The sequence below is a fragment of the Pelodiscus sinensis genome, chromosome 1, assembly GCF_049634645.1.
Source record: "Pelodiscus sinensis isolate JC-2024 chromosome 1, ASM4963464v1, whole genome shotgun sequence".
NCBI classification, from domain to species: domain Eukaryota; kingdom Metazoa; phylum Chordata; order Testudines; family Trionychidae; genus Pelodiscus; species Pelodiscus sinensis.
This window is the reverse complement of record NC_134711.1, coordinates 44,951,112-44,971,525: the sequence shown is the minus strand read 5'-3', so window position 1 is coordinate 44,971,525 and position 20,414 is coordinate 44,951,112. Positions and strand designations below refer to the sequence as shown.

Here is a 20,414-nt window from a genome sequence, read left to right as displayed (position 1 = left end):
TAAATATGTGGACATGTTCCTTTAAAAATCTGGTCCTTAGGAGCATATAACATTCTTGAAAGTAGGACTTACAAGCCTCTTATAATTTTACCCCTTATCTTTACTTTCTCCATATATGTAATATTCATCATCAGTGGCAGATGCAAAAGGGAAAATACACTACTAAATTCTAATCCACAGATTAAAAGAGTCACAGAAATTCACTTATAAAAATAAATTCTAAGAGTTCTGTTGCATTTTATAAAAATAAACCAAAATTCACACAGAAAAAAGTATTTGGAAATAATTAACCTTTTGAAACAAGTATTTTGAGGAAATCCACAATGGGGAGTGAAACTATTTCTGGCTTTTTTGTCAATTTTATGCACAAGTTGTTTTACCAAGTATGGCATCCCATAAGCACCACTGTTAGAATCAGAATGATATATCTAATGTAAAAGTTGTATAAATATTGCTTCTCCATCTAGGAACTCAGGGTATGTCTATACTACCCTCCTATTTTGAAATAGGAGGGTAATGTAGGCATACTGCAATTGCAAATGAAGCCCGGGATTTGAATTTCCCGGGCTTCATTTGCATAAGCAGGGTGCCGCCATTTTTAAATCCCGGCTGGTTCGAACCCCGTGCAGCGCGGCTACACGCGGCACGAACTAGGTAGTTTGAAGTAGGCTTCCTAGTTCGAACTACCGTTACTCCTCGTGGAATGAGGAGTAACGGTAGTTCGTACTAGGAAACCTAGTTCGAACTATCTAGTTCGTGCCGCGTGTAGCCGCGCGGCACGGGGTTCAAACCAGCCGGGATTTAAAAATGGCTGCACCCGGCTTATGCAAATGAAGCCCGGGAAATTCAAATCCCGGGCTTCATTTGCAATTGCGGTATGCCTACATTACCCCGCTAGTTCGAACTAGCGGGGTAGTGTAGACATACCCTTATCTCCTCACCACATCGTCTCAGAATCATTAATAGATTTTATCTTCAGAACACCTCTGTGGGTATGTCTACACTACCCTCCTAGTTCGAACTAGGAGGGTAATGTATGCATACCGCACTTGCTAATGAAGCCCGGGATTTGAATTTCCCGGGCTTCATTAGCATAAGCGGGGAGCCGCCATTTTTAAATCCCCGCTGCTTCGAACCCCGTGTAGCGCGGCTACACGGGGCTCGAACTAGGTAGTTCGGACTAGGGTGCCTATTCCGAACTACCAGTACACCTCGTTTCACGAGGAGTAACGGTAGTTCGGAATAGGACCCTAGTCCGAACTACCTAGTTCGAGCCCCGTGTAGCCGCGCTACACGGGGTTCGAAGCAGCGGGGATTTAAAAATGGCGGCTCCCCGCTTATGCTAATGAAGCCCGGGAAATTCAAATCCCGGGCTTCATTAGCAAGTGCGGTATGCATACATTACCCCGCTAGTTCGAACTAGCGGGGTAGTGTAGACATACCCTGTGAGGGAGGGAGGGAGGTATGATTCCTATTTAACAGATATAGGAAAACCAGGCACAATGGGACTTTGTCTACATGAACCCCCACTGCCGATCTCATCTATGTGACTTCAGCTACAGAAATGGCATAGCTGCAGTCAACATACTTATTGCGCCGTATTACATGCAGTAAGGTTGACGGGGGGCTGCTCTACTCCACGAGGATGGGGATTGCTGGTACTCCTCTCATCCTGGTGGAGTATAGCCATCCACAGGAAAACACCCAGAGATCAATTTATCATGTTTAAGCAGATGCGATAAATCGATGGCCAGTGGATTGATAGCTGCAGCATCGATCCCCACACAGCGGAGACAGGCCTGGGTAAGACTAATGATTTAACCAAGATCAGCCAAGAAAGCTTGAACCAGGAGTTGAAAAATAGGTCTTCTGAATTCCCTGTCAGTTAGGTGAACTTTTGATCTTCAAGCTATCTGAAACACTGCTACCAACCTTATCTTCCTTTGTAGTTGTTCTCACCACACTTCCCTCCCAACCCCCATAATTCTCAGCTACTCCAGTCCCTTGTACTCATGGCAGGACTAAGTATTATCTAGACCAGAAAGGGGCAAATTATGGCCCATGGGTCACATTCCACCTGACAGACCCCCAGGCCCTCCCATTCTTTCTCCCCTCTCCTGCAGCCTGAGCTCCCGCAGCACATGGGCATCATACTCACTGTGTCACCAGCCATGATACTCGGTGGCATGATTGTGAGCTCTGACCAGGTGGTGAAGCTGAAGCTCCAGCTGGACAGCACGGCTCTAGTGCTCCGGAGGGCATGGTCAGGGGATGGGATAATCTCAGATGAGTCAGTGGGGGTGGGGAGCAGGGGGGACTGGAGAGGAGGTAGGGAGCAGGAGCAGAGGACAGGGAGGAGTGTTAGCTAAGGGCTGGGAGTTTCCTGAGGGGCATGGAACAGGGGACTGGAGCACTGGATAGGGAGTGAGGATCCACAGAGAATAGTCAGGGGTTAATAGAGGGCGGGGCCAAGCCACACCTGGCTGGGGAGACATAGCCTCCCCTACTTGGCCCTTCAATTTCTGAACTCTGATATAGCCCTCAAGCCATAAAATGTGCTTATCCCTGATTTAGACTATCCCTGACAGATATTTTCTAACCTGCTCTTAAAAATCTCCAACAATGCAATTTATTCCATTGTTTAACAAAGCTGACTGTTAGGAAGTTTTTCCTAATGTCCAATCTAAACAGCCATTAAAGCCCATTGCTTCTAGTCCTATCCTCAGATATTTAGGAGAAAAATGAAGTCTCTGTTCTCCTTCTAACAACCTTTCATGCACCTGAAAACTGTTGTGTCTTCTCTTCTCCAACCTAAACAAATCCAATTTTTTTCAGTCTTCCCTCATAGATCATGATGTATGTATATATGGTCTCCTCTGGACTTTCTTTAATTAGTCCATATTTTTCCTGAAATGTGGAATCCAGAACTACATACAATCAGCATGGAGTAGAGCAGAAGAGCAAATTTATTGTGCCTTGCTTACAACACCCCTGCCAATACATCTCAGAATAAGGTTAACTAGGGATGTGAACATGTAGCCAAGTACATGGTTAACCAATGAGCCTGGGTGAACCCTCTTGGTTATATGCAGAACCCTCCCCCCACTGCCTCTGTATCAAAGGTGTACCATGGTTTTATACAGAGTAAGATATTTTATGTTTTATTCTCTATCCCTTTTTTAATGATTCCTAATATTCTATTTGATTTTTTGACTGCTGCTGCTCACTGAGTGGATGTTTTCACAGAACTATCCACAATGACTCCAAGATCTCTCTCTCGAGTAGTTGTAGCTAAATTAGTCCCCATCATATTGTATGTATACAGGCAGTCCCTGGGTTACGTACAAGATAGGGACAGTAGGTTTGTTCTTAAGTTGAATTTGTATGTAAGTCGGAACTGGTACATAATGTAGGGGAAACTCTAGCCAAACATTTCTCCAGAGCTCAGTTTTATTCTCCCACACCTTACTTCCCTCAGTCCTTTATTCTCAAGCTGAGGTGTCTGCTGAGAAAAGCCGCTCCGTGTCTCCCTGGTCTGCTGGGGTGGGCGCTAGCTTCACGTCTCCCTAGTCTGCTGGGGGGAAGCAGCTAGTGCGGGGTTGCCTCACCCCGTTTGTAAGTAGGGATCCGATGTAAGTCGGATCCATGTAACCCGGGGACTGCCTGTAGTTGGGATTATTTTTTCCAATGTGCATTACTTTACATTTATCAACATTAAATTTCATTTGCCATTTTGTTTCCTAATCACTTAGTTTGGTAAGATCTTTTTGAAGATTTTCAGGCTGTTTTGGTCTTAACTATTTTGAGCAGTTTGGTATCATCTGCAAGCAAGACTAGGGAAACTGGAGCCAGTGCTCACAAGTCACCTCCTCCCTGTGTATCTGCCAAAAATTTCAGGAGGTACATGTTTACACAAATATACATATTTTAACATCCCTAATATTAACTTTTTTTTGCAACATATGCTAAGCTTTTCTCCAAGTTGCTTCTGAAAACCCTTTTGTTTTGTTAAGCATAGCAGAGGGATGCACTTAACTGTGTCATCTTTAGATTGCAGATTCTTTGGGACAAGGCTTTTATTTTTACTTCATATTCTATTATCCTGTACAATTACAGGATTATAAACACCTTCAATTAGACATTTTTAATGTAGCATATTTGCAAAGTGACAGCAACTATCCTTACTTTCTATGGCAGACTTGAACCTTTATGCCAGTCAAACAGATCATTCCAGTTAGTTAACAAAATGTATTAACAGACATGGTACATTTATCCTTCAAACTGACTTTTGTTCATTTTTAACATTCTGTAACCTGGTTATTTTAGTGAAGTTTTATTGTGGAATAATCATAATATTATATGCTCATAAAATTCTTAAATGAAACGATCACTTTTTCTGAAGAATTTACAATGTGTCTGCCTATTCTTTCAGAAACTGCACTGAACACTTTATTCTGAACACTACATACTGAAGACAGTTCCAGTGGTTCTTACCTTATTCATAACTTTCCTTCTTAAAAATCTTTGAAGCAAGCCATGGATTGGTTCCCCATCCCACCTTAGTTGAACCCAGCGGAAATGTTGCTGAACCAGCAAGTCAGAACCTTGGAGATGAGACTTTGCAATTGTCCCCATTAGAAAGCAGTTCTCATGAAAGTAATAAGCATCAGACATACCATTTGCTAAAAATAAACCAAAAGACATTTTACTGCAATAATCAAAGCTTTCCTAACAAGCTAAATAAGTGACTTTTAAAAGCAAGCAGCATTACTTTCATTAGAATCAAACATAATTAAATTACAAATAAAAATTACTAACATTTATCACATGCAGTTGAGAACAGACTGTCTGAAATTACATATAAATCAAAACTACAGAATCTTATGTTTCTAAATAAACTCTCCACACATTATATTAAAATGGTATTTTTGTAATAAAATATTTCTCTACCCAACTTTGTTTTTAATACCTTTTTGAAAAGTGAAAGGGTTTTCAGAACTACGATTCTCAAGAGGGGCCAGAAAGTCTCCCAATAAATCAAATAATGAAGCTTTTTCCAGATTCTCTAGAATCACAATGGTTTTCTTGCTTGCAGAAAGTTGTTTCACTGGGACCAGACAAGCTGTAACCAAAGAAGAGAACCCATCAACAGCTACTTCTGCAAACTACTTTTTATTTATAAATATTACATTTAGCACTAACATGCTAGGAAAATAGTACAAATTGAATGGGTTATGCAACATTTAGTGTTTTCTCTCTCTCTCTCTAAACTATTTTCCTTCAGGATGACAGTCACGTCATCACATGTCTCTGCATCTCACCTGCCTCTTCTCTCCCTTTTCCCCAGTGCTTAGGAGCTGGGACTGCTGATCCTCGGCCTCCCTCCTCATCGGTGCTTGGGGAGCGGGAAGAGCCAAGACTGCTGCACCACAACCTTGGCCCACCCGGCGGACAGGAGAAGTGAGCCAGGGCTGGCAGGGTGAGGGAGGGAGGGGAGTAGATGCTGGGGCTGCCTCAGTCCTGTCTGGCAGTCATGGGGGGGAGGGGAATGAGGAGGAAGAGAGCCAAGGCTGGTGCTGCCTCTGCCCTACCCAACAGCTGGGGGAAGGGGACAGGGTAGAGCCAGAGCTGGCGTGGCCTCTGTCCTCCCTGGCAGCCAGGGGAGGGGGTGGGAGAGAGCCAGGGCTGGTGCAGACCGGGGGCGGGAGGAAAGTAGGGAGTAGAGCTAGGGCTGGCACAGAGGAGTACAGGACCTTTTGAAAAAGGGTTTTTTTTTTTTTTTTTTCCAAAAGAACCACATCTAGACAACACTCTTGAAAATTTCGAAAGAATGCGCAGCCGCCATTATGCAAATAAAGCACAGGAAATTCAAATCCCGGCTTCATTTGCAATTTCGATCTGTCTAATTGACATCCCTCTTTCAAAAGAGGGATGTAGTTTAGCCATGCCCTTAATGTAATGATCCCTGCTTCAGAGATAGAGAAGAAACAATGGTGAGCCAAGATCTTTGGAAATGTGCTTGTTCCTACTTGTTCTGGCGTGCCTTAAAGCCTACACCAATATACCAGGCAGTGATATACTGGTTATTCCAGATTCTTAATTCACACTCTTTTTTCACCACTGTGTTAACTTGCCTTTCCTGAACTGATTCTTGAGGACACTACTCTCTCCACATTAAAATTCCTCCTCAAGATACACCACTTACATGGTACCTGTAAGAAATCATCCAATTAACAGTAGCTAGCTTGGGGATAGATGTCGGTTTATCTATGATGTCCAAAAATATTGCAAGTATATACAAAAATTGTATACATGCAATTACATTCCATCCATCATCTTGTCTAATCTTGGTTTGCCATTGGTTAACTTCAGGGCAGAGTATAGTTTGTACTATAGGATTTACTCAGCATTACTTGGGTACTTAATTCAAATAAATTGTTGTTTTTCTTCATTTAAATCATTGCTCTAGGATGGGGCTACGGATGAAAAGTTCAGCATTCAGGCTGCACCAGGGAGAGAGGACACCACCAGCCCTCTCTCACCATAGAAGCTTAGAGTTAGATGAGAAGCGCCTGTCCCTGGTCACTGCAGCTCCAGCAGGCACAGCCGAAGGAGTGGTACATCTATGTACTACAAGACTGAACCACTCTAAACCAGGAATCTCTGGTTCAGCATATCCATGGTCCAGCAGGCCACAGATGTTCCAGGGCCAGAGAGTCTTGGTGGAGGGCTGGCAGCTGGGAGCCCTGCAGCTGGCAGGGCAGTGGACTGCCAGCAGCAAGCTGCCTGATGGGACTGGGAGCCTGGCGTGCCCCAGCTGGGCTGCCCAATGGGATCAGCAAGATGGTGGGGCCAGCAGCAGGTACCAGCAAGCAGCTGGGCTAGGCCTTGGGGATGCCAGTGGAAGGGGGGCCAAAAATAACAGAATCATAGGGTTGGAAAAGACCTCAGGAGGTCATTGATTTCAACCTTTCCCTTCTGGCAAAATCCCTCATCTGTACTGGACCAGGGAGGTCTGTCCTGTACTGCAATATAAGCATAAAATAATAAAACTGATTGTCTAAGAGTGAATTTCACCTGCTAATCATCTGGCTCTTTGGCTGTTTTGAGGTTTCTCACAATCTTTAGTCTCATCTAAACTAAATAACTGTGTCAAGCATAATTTTGCCACTTCACTCTTTGTTCTTTTTTTTTTTTTTTCCAGATCACGAGCAAATTTCATGAAATCAACTCAGTTGTAGTACAGATCCTTGGAATTTTGTACTATTCTAACTGATTTCCATGTCCAGAATAAACCATTCATCCTGTAACTTTGTTCTTTGCCTCTTAAACAGCTGCTAAGGCAGGACACTAGGGTTCATAGGGCTATAAAGGCATGCCCGTTCTTTAGCACCCCATTATGTGCCAGAAGGTTAGTCTTTTATCTGTGCATTTTTAATTAGCTTCCACTTTGCTAAATTGCTTTTCCTAATGTTGGGATGATCCTGCCCAGGAGAACAGTGTATGTGATCTATCAATCATAATTTGAAATTTTTCTCCTCTTACTTAGTCCATGTTTTCAAAAGTACTTGTTTAATCACCTTCACATCATCCACTTAAAATATTGCATTTTTTACCTCTGTTGAAATCCTCATGCCTTAACCTCTTCTCACCACTGCCACTGCTTTCTTTAGATCCTTTCTGAATCCTAGCTCTCCATGCTACAGAAGGTGTGGAAGGTTTCTATCCAGAAGCACATTATCCCTAACCTCAAACAACTCCATGGGCTCCCCAATAATTTCAAGCTCCAGTTCAAAACTGTTCACTTGTTTTAAAACTCCATAAACTCACTCCACCAAACAGCACAGGCCAAGTCTTTCTTTAATCCCCAACCTACTTACTTAGGCCTCCTCTGCCTCTCCAGGCAATCTGGTCATTGTTGGCACAAGTATCATCTGTTTTTGCACAGTGAGACAGCATTTCCGTATCCCCAGTTCACCATCACTCCTCTTTGTGCATTAAACATTACTGTATTATTTGTAGTAACTTTGCAAAATGTTTTTGGATACTACTTACATAAGCACAAGAACTAGGTATGTGGAGATGTTGCAACACCCCCCAGGATTTACATGGGACTCTGCTCCCGGCCCTACACCTGGGCCTCCATTTCTGGCCCCCCAGACATGGTCTTGGCTGCTGGCCCTGCTCTAGGGGTTCTGCTCCCAGCCCCATATCAGGGGCACTACTGCCAACTCTTCTCTGGGGGTCCACCGGCCACCCTATCTCAGCTGCCCAACGTCTCAGCTATCAACCTACACTCAAGGCTCTACTGCTGGTCCCAGGGCCATGGTTTGGCTGCCAGCCCTGTACTTGGGATTTCGCTTCTGCATCTGTCCCTGCCTGTGTCCTTCCCTAGCTGTGGCCCCAGCATTGTCCCCCCTACTTCTGTCCAGGTCCCCCTCCCAGAGAAATAGCCTTGCTCCTGGCCCCAGCTCTGGGGGTGAGGTGGAAAGGGAGAGGCACACAAACAGACGTAAGCACCCCCATTATTAAAAGGGTTCTAGCACCACTGACTATTTTTATGAAAGATATTATATTAAAAAATCCATGTATTTTACTGCATAATGTTGAACTAGCTGTCCCTTTGTACATATATAATAATGTATTGTCCATGAGAACAAAATTTGTAAGTTACATAGTTTATTCAATTTACCTTTCTCACATCTATGTTTTACCACTGCTAATGAGAGCTGTGATACTGCTCAGAAATTACCTGACACTGTGGCTATGACAATTAAAGCACTGATTCTTACCTTTATATATAATTATTCACATGGGTTATTGGGAATAAATTCACATAATCTCATGCACAACATGATTACATATTTAAATCCTGTACAAAAGGTGAAGAACTATATTCATGACAAAAATCTCAATTAGGCACGAGCATACGAACACAGAACTTAAGAACTGCATCAGATCAAAGATCCATATAGCCAAGTATCTTGTCTTCTGACAGTGGCCAATGCCAGATACCCCAGAGGAATTGAACAGAACAGGTAATGATCAAGTGATCCATTCTCCATTGCCTATTCTCAGCTACTGGTAGAGGCTAAGGATACTCTGCCTATCTTGGGTATTTATGGACCTATCCTCCATCAATTTATCTGGTTCTTTTTCAAGCCCTGTCATTGATTCATAGGACTGGAAGGAACCTTGAAAGGCCATCAAGTCCGTTCCCCTGATATACTATAGGCCTTAACTTCCTCTGGCAAGGAGTTCCACCGGTTAACTATGCTTTTTGTCAAGAATGACTTCCTTTTGTTTGTTTAAACCAGCTGCCTATTAATTTTATTTGGTGACCCTTACGGTTCTTTTGTTGTCAGGAGTAAACAACACTTCCTTATTTACTATCTCCACACCAGTAATGGTGTTTAGACTTCTATCATATCATACATTAATGATATCTTTTCCAAGCTGAAAATCTCATACTAATCTCTCCCCATATGGCAGCTTTCCATACCCCTAACTAATTATTAGTGTTTTTAATGTTTTTGAATAAAGCGATAATGGGCTAGATTTCCAGCTTGTGTAAATCATCATCACTCTGCCAATGTAACATCAGAGTTCTGCCAATATAAATATAAAAATCCCCCCCTCACTGAAATGCAGTTGTATGCTACACTTTTATCACAAGGTTGAAATTGGAAAAAAACATGTTACCTATTTCATCAATTTTTTAGAACCTTATCTTATTAGATTTAGCCAGTGACAATAACCACCAGCATCTTTCCCGGGTCTCATCAATAATATTGTACTAATATCTGCCTTCTTATCAAACTAGGAAGGCTGTAGGATTCTATCTCAAGAAATATAATGACGTGAAAAATAAATAAATGTAACTAATAATGTAAATATTAAAAAAATAAATGTAACTAATCCAAATGTTAAATGTATTCTTTCTTTTCTTTACTATTTCTTCATTTCCTTCTAATTCTCCCCAATTTTTGTCTATTCCATGTTTTTTCTCACCAAGTCTCTCTCTTTTCTTGTTTTAAAAACAAAACAAGAAACCTTACACAGCAAGGCAGACTCCCATTACATGTCTCCTCTATCTCCACTTCCCAAATGTTATTCCTCTTTTATGCTCTTCGGGTATGTCTACACTACAATGTTAGTTCGAACTAACGGACGTTAGTTCGAACTAACATTCATAGCCGCTAAACTAGCGCTCCGCTAGTTCGAATTTGAATCGAACTAGCGGAGCGCTTAGTTCGAACTAGGAAAACCTCATTTTACGAGGATTAAGCCTAGTTCGAACTTACTAGTTCGAATTAAGGGGTGTGTAGCCCCCTAATTCGAACTAGTGGGAGGCTAGCCCTCCCCAGGTTTCCCTGGTGGCCACTCTGGCCAACACCAGGGAAACTCTATGCCCCCCTCCCGGCCCCGGACCCCTTAAAGAGGCACGGGCTGGCTACGGTGCCCGTGCCAGGTGCAAGCCTGCCAGCACCCAGCCAGCAGACCCTGCACCTGGCACGGCACAGAGCCACCCACCCGATGACCCCCAGCCCACCCCCTCTTCCTGGGACCAGGCTGGCGGCTCCCGGGAGCTTGCCCTGGACCGCAAGAGGCGGGCACCTTCCTGGGCTAGTGCAGATATCGTGGACCTCGTCCACGATCTCCGCACTAGGCACAGGAAAGTGGCCGGCTAGGGCAGGAGAGCTGCCAGCCTGGCCACCCAGGAGCAGATGTGCATGAAAATCAAGGGGGTCCACTGAGACCCCCGACCCTGAGCCCTGAGCTTACAATGGCCATCCTGGGTCAGACCAAAGGTCCATCTAGCCCAGTAGCCTGTCTGCCGACAGCGGCCAACCCTAGGGACTCTGGAGGGGATGGACCGAAGACAGTGACCAAGCCATTTGTCTCGTGCCATCCCTCTCCAGCCTTCCACAAACTTTGGGCAGGGACACCACTCCTACCCCCTGGCTAAGACTACTCCATGGACCCAACCTCCATGACTTGATCTCACTTCCCTTTAAACTCTGTTCTAGTTGTAGCCTTCACAGCCTCCTGCAGCAAGGAGTTCCGCAGGTTAACTATTTGCTTTCTGAAGAACAACTTTCTCTTACTAGTTTGAAGCCTGCTACCCATTCCTTTCCTTTGGTGTCCTCTAGTCCTTCTTTATGGGAACTCAGGAAGAACTTTTCTGAATGCACCCTCTCCACCCAACCCCTGCTTTTAGAGACCTCTATCCTGTCCCCGCTCCATCTCCTCTTTTCTAAGCTGAACAGTCCCAGTCTCTGTAGCCTCTCTTCATCTGGGACCTGTTCCCAACCCCTGGTCATGTTAGTTGCTCTCCCCTCTCCCACCCTCTCTCTTCCCCTCTCCCACCTCCTTTTCCCAGTCTCCCCCAGTTTTGTTCAATAAAGACAGAGTCAATGTTGGAAGAAACGTTATCTTTATTTTGTACATCAATAAGAAGGGGGGCTAGGGAAGGGTAAGTGGAAGGAGGTGAGGGAGGAATGGGGTACGAGCCCCCGATGGGGAGGACTGGGTTGGCTCTGCGGGCTTTGGGGGTGGAAGCTCTCCTGCAGCCCCCCGATTGCCCCCTCTCCCAGATGGCAGCCTGCGGCAAGTGCAGCCGGGCTGATGGCCAAGTGGTGTGATGTGCCCAGTGTGGGTACTCCGGGCAATCCAAGCCAAGACTGCTTTGTAAGCGGGGCACCCCTTAGAACTGTCTGTCCGGGGTGGGGGTCGGGACCCTTTAAGCGCAGCCCTCGGCTAGCCTGAGACAGCATCTCCATGCTCTAAGTCCTCCTCTGATGCCCTGCCGGCACTGCTTCCGGCCATCCTTAAGCCCTGTTCAGGGTCCACTCAATGTGGACTTGCTAGTTCGAATTAGCAAAACGCTAATTCGAACTAGTTTTTAGTTCTAGATGCGTTAGTTCGAATTAGCTTAGTTCGAATTAACTAATTCGAACTAAGTTAGTTCGAATTAACGTTGTAGTGTAGACGTACCCTACCTTCCTTAGACTCTCTGTTTCTTTACAAAATGTAGTGTTAGTCCTTCCTCATCAGCTTTCATTACTTTGCCTTTTCTCTTTTTTAATCTTTACTGGTCACCCCAAAATTATAGTTAGAGCATACTGACCAGAAACATTTCAAGAATAAGTATGGAGTTCCAAAATATCTATCGTGGGATATTTCAATCCTTGTATAACTGTTTATTTTGGTTTTAAAAAGCATCTCATAATAGACTAGCAATGGGAAAATTAACTTTGGTTTGTAGCGATGAGACAAAATATGCATAGATTGATGCCTAAGGTTAGGCACTTAAATCCACATTTAAAATATCTAATGAACAGACCCAATTTTCAGAGGTGCTGAAAGCCCACGGCTGCCACTAACATTTGACATTTTAACCACAATGAAGAGAAGTGTTAAGTACTGGACAGATTAAGGAAGACACATTCAGTTAAAGCTATTTTAAGATTAAATAATGTGAGCATTAACACTATTCTAGTATTCAAAATACAGATCTATTGAATGCAATAAAATGGAAAATAGGATCCATTCAATATTTAACACAGCACATATCAAACAGAAAACGATAATATTTGAGCAATAAATAATGAAGTATCACTATAATCTGGGGTTTCAAAAAAAGGCTATGTAGAACGAAGAAACTAACAACCCACTGATTTAAAAGGGACTAAAAGTCATCCTATGGAAATGGTACATTATATTTATTCAGCTCTCCCAGGATTGGAGTCATTCACTGACGTACTCACAGAGTCTGAAGCCTATCTTTTTATAAACTGAAGCTGAAAAATGGCATATTTCTTATGGCTGCTGTGAAAGTTTCCAGTAGACAGTAAAAGTACAAAGTATAAATTCAAAACTTCAACACTGGAAAAGTAAAATTACTCTTGCTAATATTTCATTTAGGATAATCTATATTTTTTTCTTTAATCTAGTCTGTCTGTCTGTCTGTCTGTCTCTCTCTCTCTCTATATATATATATAATTTCCTTGCTTTGCCAGAAAATAATACCTATGATGGTGTTTTTTCAACTTCTTTAGGAGTTCTAAAAGCTAGTTTTCATTGTTTGCACAAGATGCTGACAGCACTGGAGGATCAAGTGCTTTATTCAGACTGCAGGCATGATAAAGTAGCAATGTTCTTATATTCCTGGTTTAAAAGGCCTAAACCTTGGAAATCAAGTGAAGTGTTCACTAACACAAGGGAACATGAAAAGGGATAGGAGGGAAAAAAAAGTAAGAACCCATTAATGTAAAAGGCATAAAGTTTACACAGAGCTCATTTTTGGACTGCCATCTTCCCTTTTTTCTTTCACCAGAACCTGAGATTTTCAGAATTCTATTAAAAATGTGCCCTAGGCTATCCAACATACTTTAATGTCTCTTCAGAAAGCATCAATAGAAGTAAACTTCTACTTATCAAAATCAGATCTGATGAAATAATCTTACCATTATTGATAAATAATTCTGCAAGCTGCTCCTTGGAGAAATCAGCATCCACTTCAACCTTAACTATTTCACAGGTGAATCCAGCAGCCAGTTGCTTTTTCTGTGTTGAAAATTCACAGATTTAGGGAAGCTTTATATGCTCTTTTCCAGAATTATTCATTCTGTATGCTTGTTTAATACCTTCATACAGAGAGCTATCTGATGTGCTATGTAGTCTTGCAAACTCCCTTCTGGACCATGAAAGATGACATTACGGTATTGTTCAACCTATACATAAACAAAGTAAACTTACATGAATATTCACAGACCTGGATATTTTTAATCCAAATAAAAGAAACAAAATCTTTTGGATGTGTGGCATTTTTCAATTCACCATCAGTAAACTGATATGCTTACAATACAGTGTTCTACATGTGCAGTATTGGTGTGCGGCAGCTTTTAAAGACAAATTTTTGTACAGAAATGACATGGCACATTCTTAATTTATAAAGCTATGAGAAAAAATATTCTGTTGTCCTGTCCATGGTTGAACTTGACAAACCCAGACATTAGAGGCACATTACAGTTAACACTCAAATCCAAGACAGAAAGAGGGCAGAATCGTAAGAGAACCCTTCAAACCCAAATGATTCTATAAAACCCATCAATTTTTAAGTTTTTGTCAGAGTTCTTTTAAGTGGAGGCAAAAAACTACTCTTCAAACCCTAACTATATAATTTATACTAACAATACAGGAATTCCATGTTCTAATATTTAGAGCCTGATTGCTATGCTGATTTAATCTGACCTTTTGGGATTATAAAAAGCATTCTGAAGAGTCAAAGAAATAGCTGCTTTAAGTGTGAAAAGTATTTAACCCTAGCTGTTTTAGAATTACAACCTGTTATCTAAGTTCATCAGTCTCTCATTTAAAACCAAGAACTTATTTTCATTATAACCATCTTGCTACTTTGGCTTCACGGTCTCTAGACCGAGATCCCTACCACACATCACTTCAATTTCAGCAGCACATTTCTTTTTGTATTTGATAAAAGTTGTTTAGAGGTGGTCGAATAATTAAATATATACTACATGATATATACACACACTCTTTATTATTATTCTAAATGCAACGAATGAAGAGAGTCGAAATGTTTTTGATAACAACTGACCTACACCTTTAAGTCGAAGGAGTGCTTGCTGGCCTGGCTTAGTGAAGGGAGAAATGAAAACTGCTGCAGAAGGGGCAACATGGTTGCTGACCCTTAGGAATGCAAAGTTTGAAAAGGGGCAGTATGGCGCCTCTGGTCTTCTTTTTTACATAGAACAAGGCTGAAGCAAGATGCACCTGGCTCCCCATTATGTGATAAAATACTGGATTTGGTCAACATCTCGTGTGGGCATTATGCTATCTGCCCCTGTTTTAGGGAGCCTAAGAAGGAATTTTTTCTTTACCACTATATTGGCTTGGGTATAGGAGGGTTTTTTTTCTGTTTCCCCAAAGCAGGTGTCAGGGAAGGGTCTATTTATGCATGATATGATGGGTGGTAGGCAATGTGTTGCAACTCATTATTTAAGTGTTGGGTGGCTGTCCAGTGCAGATACTCCATAGGAAAGGTATTCAGCGACTGGATAAATGGCTTAGAAAAGGACTCAAAAAGAGGAAGAAAAGGGGAAAGTGGTTGGTACAGCAGAGAGCCAACTCCCTAGTCTTATAGCCTACTTTATCCTTCCTACAGAGAGGGTGAGGGTAAAAAAGTCCCTGCAATAGGTTTGTTGGAGGGACCTGGGTGGGTAAAGAGATAGCTGGTAAAAGCCTGTTGGGTAATTATGGAATAAACATAGGGTTACCTGCACTGTACACTGCTATCTCCCAGGTAGTCAGAGACATCGAATAATAAAGTTGCAGCCTAAACAACCCCCCATCAAATATCTTCTGTTCTACATTTGGCATGGCTAGACAAGTTATTCACTATAGGTTGAATCTCTCTAGTCTGGCACCCTCAAGACCTAACTGGTGCTGATCCAGAGAATTTGCTGAATCACAGGAGGTCAATATTGTCTAGTAGCATTATCAACACTTCCAATGTTTACTGGGCTCTTAGAAGACATTTACAGGTAAGTTAGAACTAAATAGAAAACAGCACTGAGAGCCAGGAATGGTGGCTATAAACAAGCTTTAGGGGATCACAGGAAACTTGACCACACCCAGGACCTCGAGCTAACTAAAATCATACCAGACCACAAATATTGCTGGATCAAAGAGTGGCAGACTAGAGAGGTTCAACCTGTAGCAATAATATTGTGTCATTATAGACCAGAAGCATTCAATCAAATTTTCAGTAAGAAGACTATTCAATAATAAATCATCAGAATTATTTATATAAAGTTAGTTTACAAAAACCCCTTAATTTATATTGGTGAGCAGTTATCAAGTTTCCATGGATATCAATGGGAATACTTTCTTTAGTAACTGCTCACCACTAGAACTAAAATGGATCAATTCTAATCCACAGTCTTGCAAGTCTCATAATCAATAGCAGATACTATTAAATGCACACATTAAAGATATATCCAGTTCTCTATGATGATTTTACTGCTACATGTTTTATTTTTTTAAACCAAATGGCAACACTGCAGCTTTATCTCTAACTGAAACTCACAAATGCACTGTATAATGCTCTGGAGAACTAAAAGCTCTTTCAAATCAACATTATTTGTGGGCCTTCACTTTATAAAATGACATTAGCTTAGTGCTTGTGTGTAATTAACTGTCAAGGGAGCACTGTTATACTATTGTGTAATTGCCACACTCTTGGAAACAGCTGAGATCTGAGGCACACATTGTTTACCTAATTTACCAGCAGAGGGCTCTGAAGGTAATTTTTCACTTGGCGTTTAATTGGATTTAAATTGGCTCTATCACTATGAAAACAATGACCTTCAAAAGCTAATTTATCCAGATTTGCTTTCTAGTCAGTTTTCATATACTAAATAACTTGTGTAATGAAAAATGATGTTTTATATAAAGCTGCTGCTCAGTAATGAATAGCATTGGTTTCTCAAATAATGGTTGATATGAACCAACTTATTTTAATTTCGTTTCCTCTTTAAAACTGCTAAATTACATTTCAATAAATAATTAATCAGAGGGTGGCTAGTAAAAATGAATTTAATGACTTAATTTCCATGCTTGTAATCCTTTTTTAAAATGTAATAGAAAATAAAGGATTGAAAGAGTAACGTCCTTTTGAAAAGATAGTTATCTAAGTGTTTCCATTCAGTACATGATTTTTAAAAAAGATATCTTTTAACTAAAATACTGCTCCCCTGTATGCTTCACCCCCAGAAAAGAAAAGAAAAGAAAAGAAAAGAAAAGAAAAGAAAAGAAAAGAAAAGAAAAGAAAAGAAAAGAAAAGAAAAGAAAAGAAAAGAAAAAATTGTAACAGTCCTGTGAATCCTAAAAAGGTTCATGGAAATAAAAGAAATTAGTGGAAAAATGTTAATGTGTCAGACTGTCAAGTTTTCTGATATGCAGAGAACGTTAGGGCCATTTTGAAATATATAACAAGTTACATACTTTTTATGGAGCCAAAAGATTGATTAATTCAGTTCAAGGTCTCACACTTTTCAGTTAAATATTAATTTCATCTCATTAGAAAGCTCACACATCTATACCTGACCATATGTACCACAAACAAAAAACAAAACATCAAACAAAACAAATGCACGCAGGGCATAGAATATATCTGTAATGTATTGCTAAGCAATGTACTGCAAGAACATACCACATATGCAAACCTACTATTTATTATTTGTATAGCACAACCAGAATGAGAGTTACTTTTCAAATGGGTATAAAGATAAGGTCTCCAACACAAGAAGCCGACCACTTAATGAAAGTACAAATTAAAGAAGAGGGTAGATGCAATGGAAATAAAAGTTTATGAACAATGAAAATAAGCATGTGAGTTCCTTGATTTTTGTTTGGAAATCTTTTGAAGTTACTGTATACACTTCATTTGCAAAAGTCCTTTGGAAGAATGGAAAATGTCTTATTAATTATTCCCTTTCTCCCACAATTCTTGACATCTGAACTGTTCTCCATTCCCTGCATCTCATGAACACAGATCATAGTTTTGCAGATGCATGGTCTAGCTATGTTCTTTGAACTCCTGCTTGCTTCCAAATGAGTTATTCCTAAACTGTAAAACTATCCCTCTTCTACAGAGATAACAAAATAACTGTGTGCAGTAGACAAAGGAAGATGATCATAGGGTAATGATTCCACTTAATATCTGACCCCTGACCCATGGTGGGTAGGACTGTGGGGAAACACTGCTAGAAGAAAGGAAATGAGTGGTAAGAAATTTTCCACTCTGCAGCCCATCATCTCCCAGATTTCTTGACATCTGGCAAGTAACAAGATATGAACAGAGGTTGGGAAGGTTAAGAAAAGGGCAGAAAGAGAAAACAGGATTCCTCCCACCAATAATATTTACTCAAAGGACAAAATTTCCAGGGCGTTTCCTGTAGCACATTCCTGCCAAAGCAATCTCTGCAGAGGACAGGAAGTCCACCTTTTAGGGCTTGATAAAGGTGGTAGCTCTAGACCAGACAGTCACTTTACGATTGCTGAGGATGCATTAGCTTTTTTGCCCACAAGGTCTCCAAGGATTGCATGGAGTGTGTCCTGACCCCTACTCAAACCTGAATCACTGATGGTCTGTATGCTTCTACAATGCATAGTCTAATCCACTTAGCAACCAAAGACTTGGAAGCTCCGAGTCATTGCTATTTCAAATAGCAAGATACAAAGACAGAACCTGATCTCCTTATGGACTTTGTATATTTGAGGTACATTTTCAGAGCCCTTCTGATGTCCAGCACGTGCCACTTCTCCTCTGTGTAATACTTTGAATTTGGATAGAATAAAGCTATAACCACTCGGAAAGTATGGAAAGAAGAGTTCCCCTTTGGGATAAACAATTCCAGAATTCTGAGCACCACTTCCTTATGAAACCTGTAATAAGGCTCCTGCATGAAGCCTAGACACTGACTTCTACTCTAGCCAGAAGGTGCTCAACCCCACCCCCCAATCCTCTTCTACTCCCCCCTTACCCAAATCTCCACCCCTGCCCTGCCTTTTTTTGATCCCACTCCTGAGTGTGCAGCACCCTTCCCAGGAACCTATGAATGCTACAAAACAGTTTTGCAGTGGTGGGAGGCACTGGAGTACCACGGACTCTGCACCTATGGCATGGAGAGTGCTGCCAGCTCAGACCCTCACTTGATGAATGTAATGGACTCTCCAACAGCAAGTATTGATGAACAAATAAAATGCTGGTACTGGTGTCAGTGGTTCAAAGTAATAGCTTGTCAGGGGGTCTCAATACAACTGACAAATCATTTGGGAAAGAGAGATCTAATCACCAGCTTGGCTATCTAGACTGCCTTAAGATATCTGGCTTCCTAGGTGTTCTCGGTCATGGAATCTATAGATCCTGTGAACATTATTCTATTAGAGTTAGACAAGATACACAATGATGCTGGGCTGGAGATCTTTGTTGGAGCTTCTTGGAGAAAATCCAAATAGAAGAATTCCAGAATTTGCTTCATGTTCCTGGCACCAGCTGCAAAACTTGGTTGAGTTAACTAAGTTATGATGCTCTTCTAGAAAAAGAAGTGTTCTGGTGACTATGGAGGACATACCCACCAATATTAACACTTTTCTTTCAATAGACAGGTTGTTGGGTGCAGCAACTTCAGGTCCAAATGAGTGGACAATTTCTGGTCTTTTGGGGAGCTGTTGTGGTGGCCTCAGTTTCAGCTTCACCAGGTTTAAAACCCAGGGATTCTTTTTTTTTCTTCCTGGACCACCTTCCCTAATAATGGTAAGCATGGGAACACACAGAAGCAGCCCTGAGGCCATCTGTGTGATAGGGCATCTGTAGCCAGACATGAACCCCATCTCGGTTTCCGCCCCCCTCCCCCCCCCAGAGAGCAAGAGAAAGGCAGTCAGCCTTTGATGCTCTGGGAACACAGGTGTGCTGCCTGTCCCTGACTCTACCATAAACAGAAACCAGACAGTAAATGGGATAGCTGACGACCCGGGGCCTCCCGTCGCCCTGATGGCTAGTACCAGTATTTGACACACCTGCACTGTCCCAGGACAGGAATCTTCACCCATCACATACCAGAGGTGCCCATTGTCTGCATTTTCCCAGGTGTGAATTATGCTTTGCACCCTTCATGGGAAACTTGGTGTTCAAAGCCATTTTTCCTAATTGGCCACTTGAGACTAGGAAGAAGCCTACGTGACCCAAGGAGTATAAAGAGGGGTTTACTAGCCCACCCCATTTGAGCTCCAATCATCTACACCTGCTGGCAGGTATTGATTGTCTCCCGAGGTCTGTGGGACGCCCAACCTCGCCCTACTTCTTCCCGAGGGATTGAGAGAAATACGCTGGCCACGCCAAGTCTGGAATGCAGGGGTGAAAATATATACCTGCTAGGTGTCTATTTTGCATTCATTTAATAAGAGCTCAGAGAACCAAAAGGGTTTCATGGTACCTGCAAGTGACTTATTAGTGTAATTTCTGTCCTGACCTTTGTAGTGGCTGTGTTATCTGTAACACAGCAGTAGCATTTAACAACTAAGTTTACCCTGTAACAATAAAATAGCAACTGTTTAAGCTTTAACCTGACTCCTTCAGTTGCTGTAACAGAACCAAGCACAATTTAAAAGAACTTCAGCCGGTCATAAGGGACAGGTATAGGAAGAGCTTGGGCGTTTGGATCGTGTCATTCCCAGGTGACAGATCCATTGGGGCATCTCTCAGTCTTCCCTAGACTGCCCTCTGAGAAGGGATCCTGTATCCTAGCAGCTGAAATATGAGGTGTAATAAGCTTTCCCTGTAAACTTCTTGGGGCACCCGTCAACCTTCTCCAGGTTGCCCGCTGCGA

At 41.9% G+C, this 20,414-nt stretch overlaps 1 protein-coding gene across 1 annotated transcript in view; it reads right to left on the bottom strand.

Annotated features, from left to right (window-relative positions):
• CTTNBP2 (cortactin binding protein 2) overlaps positions 1-20,414 on the bottom strand; it is a 192,955-nt gene that overhangs the window by 36,138 nt on the left and 136,403 nt on the right. Inside the window, 4 exon segments of the mRNA XM_006122544.4 lie at positions 4,495-4,682; positions 4,970-5,122; positions 13,470-13,569; positions 13,650-13,736. Of these exon segments, the coding sequence (XP_006122606.3) occupies positions 4,495-4,682; positions 4,970-5,122; positions 13,470-13,569; positions 13,650-13,736 (528 nt within the window).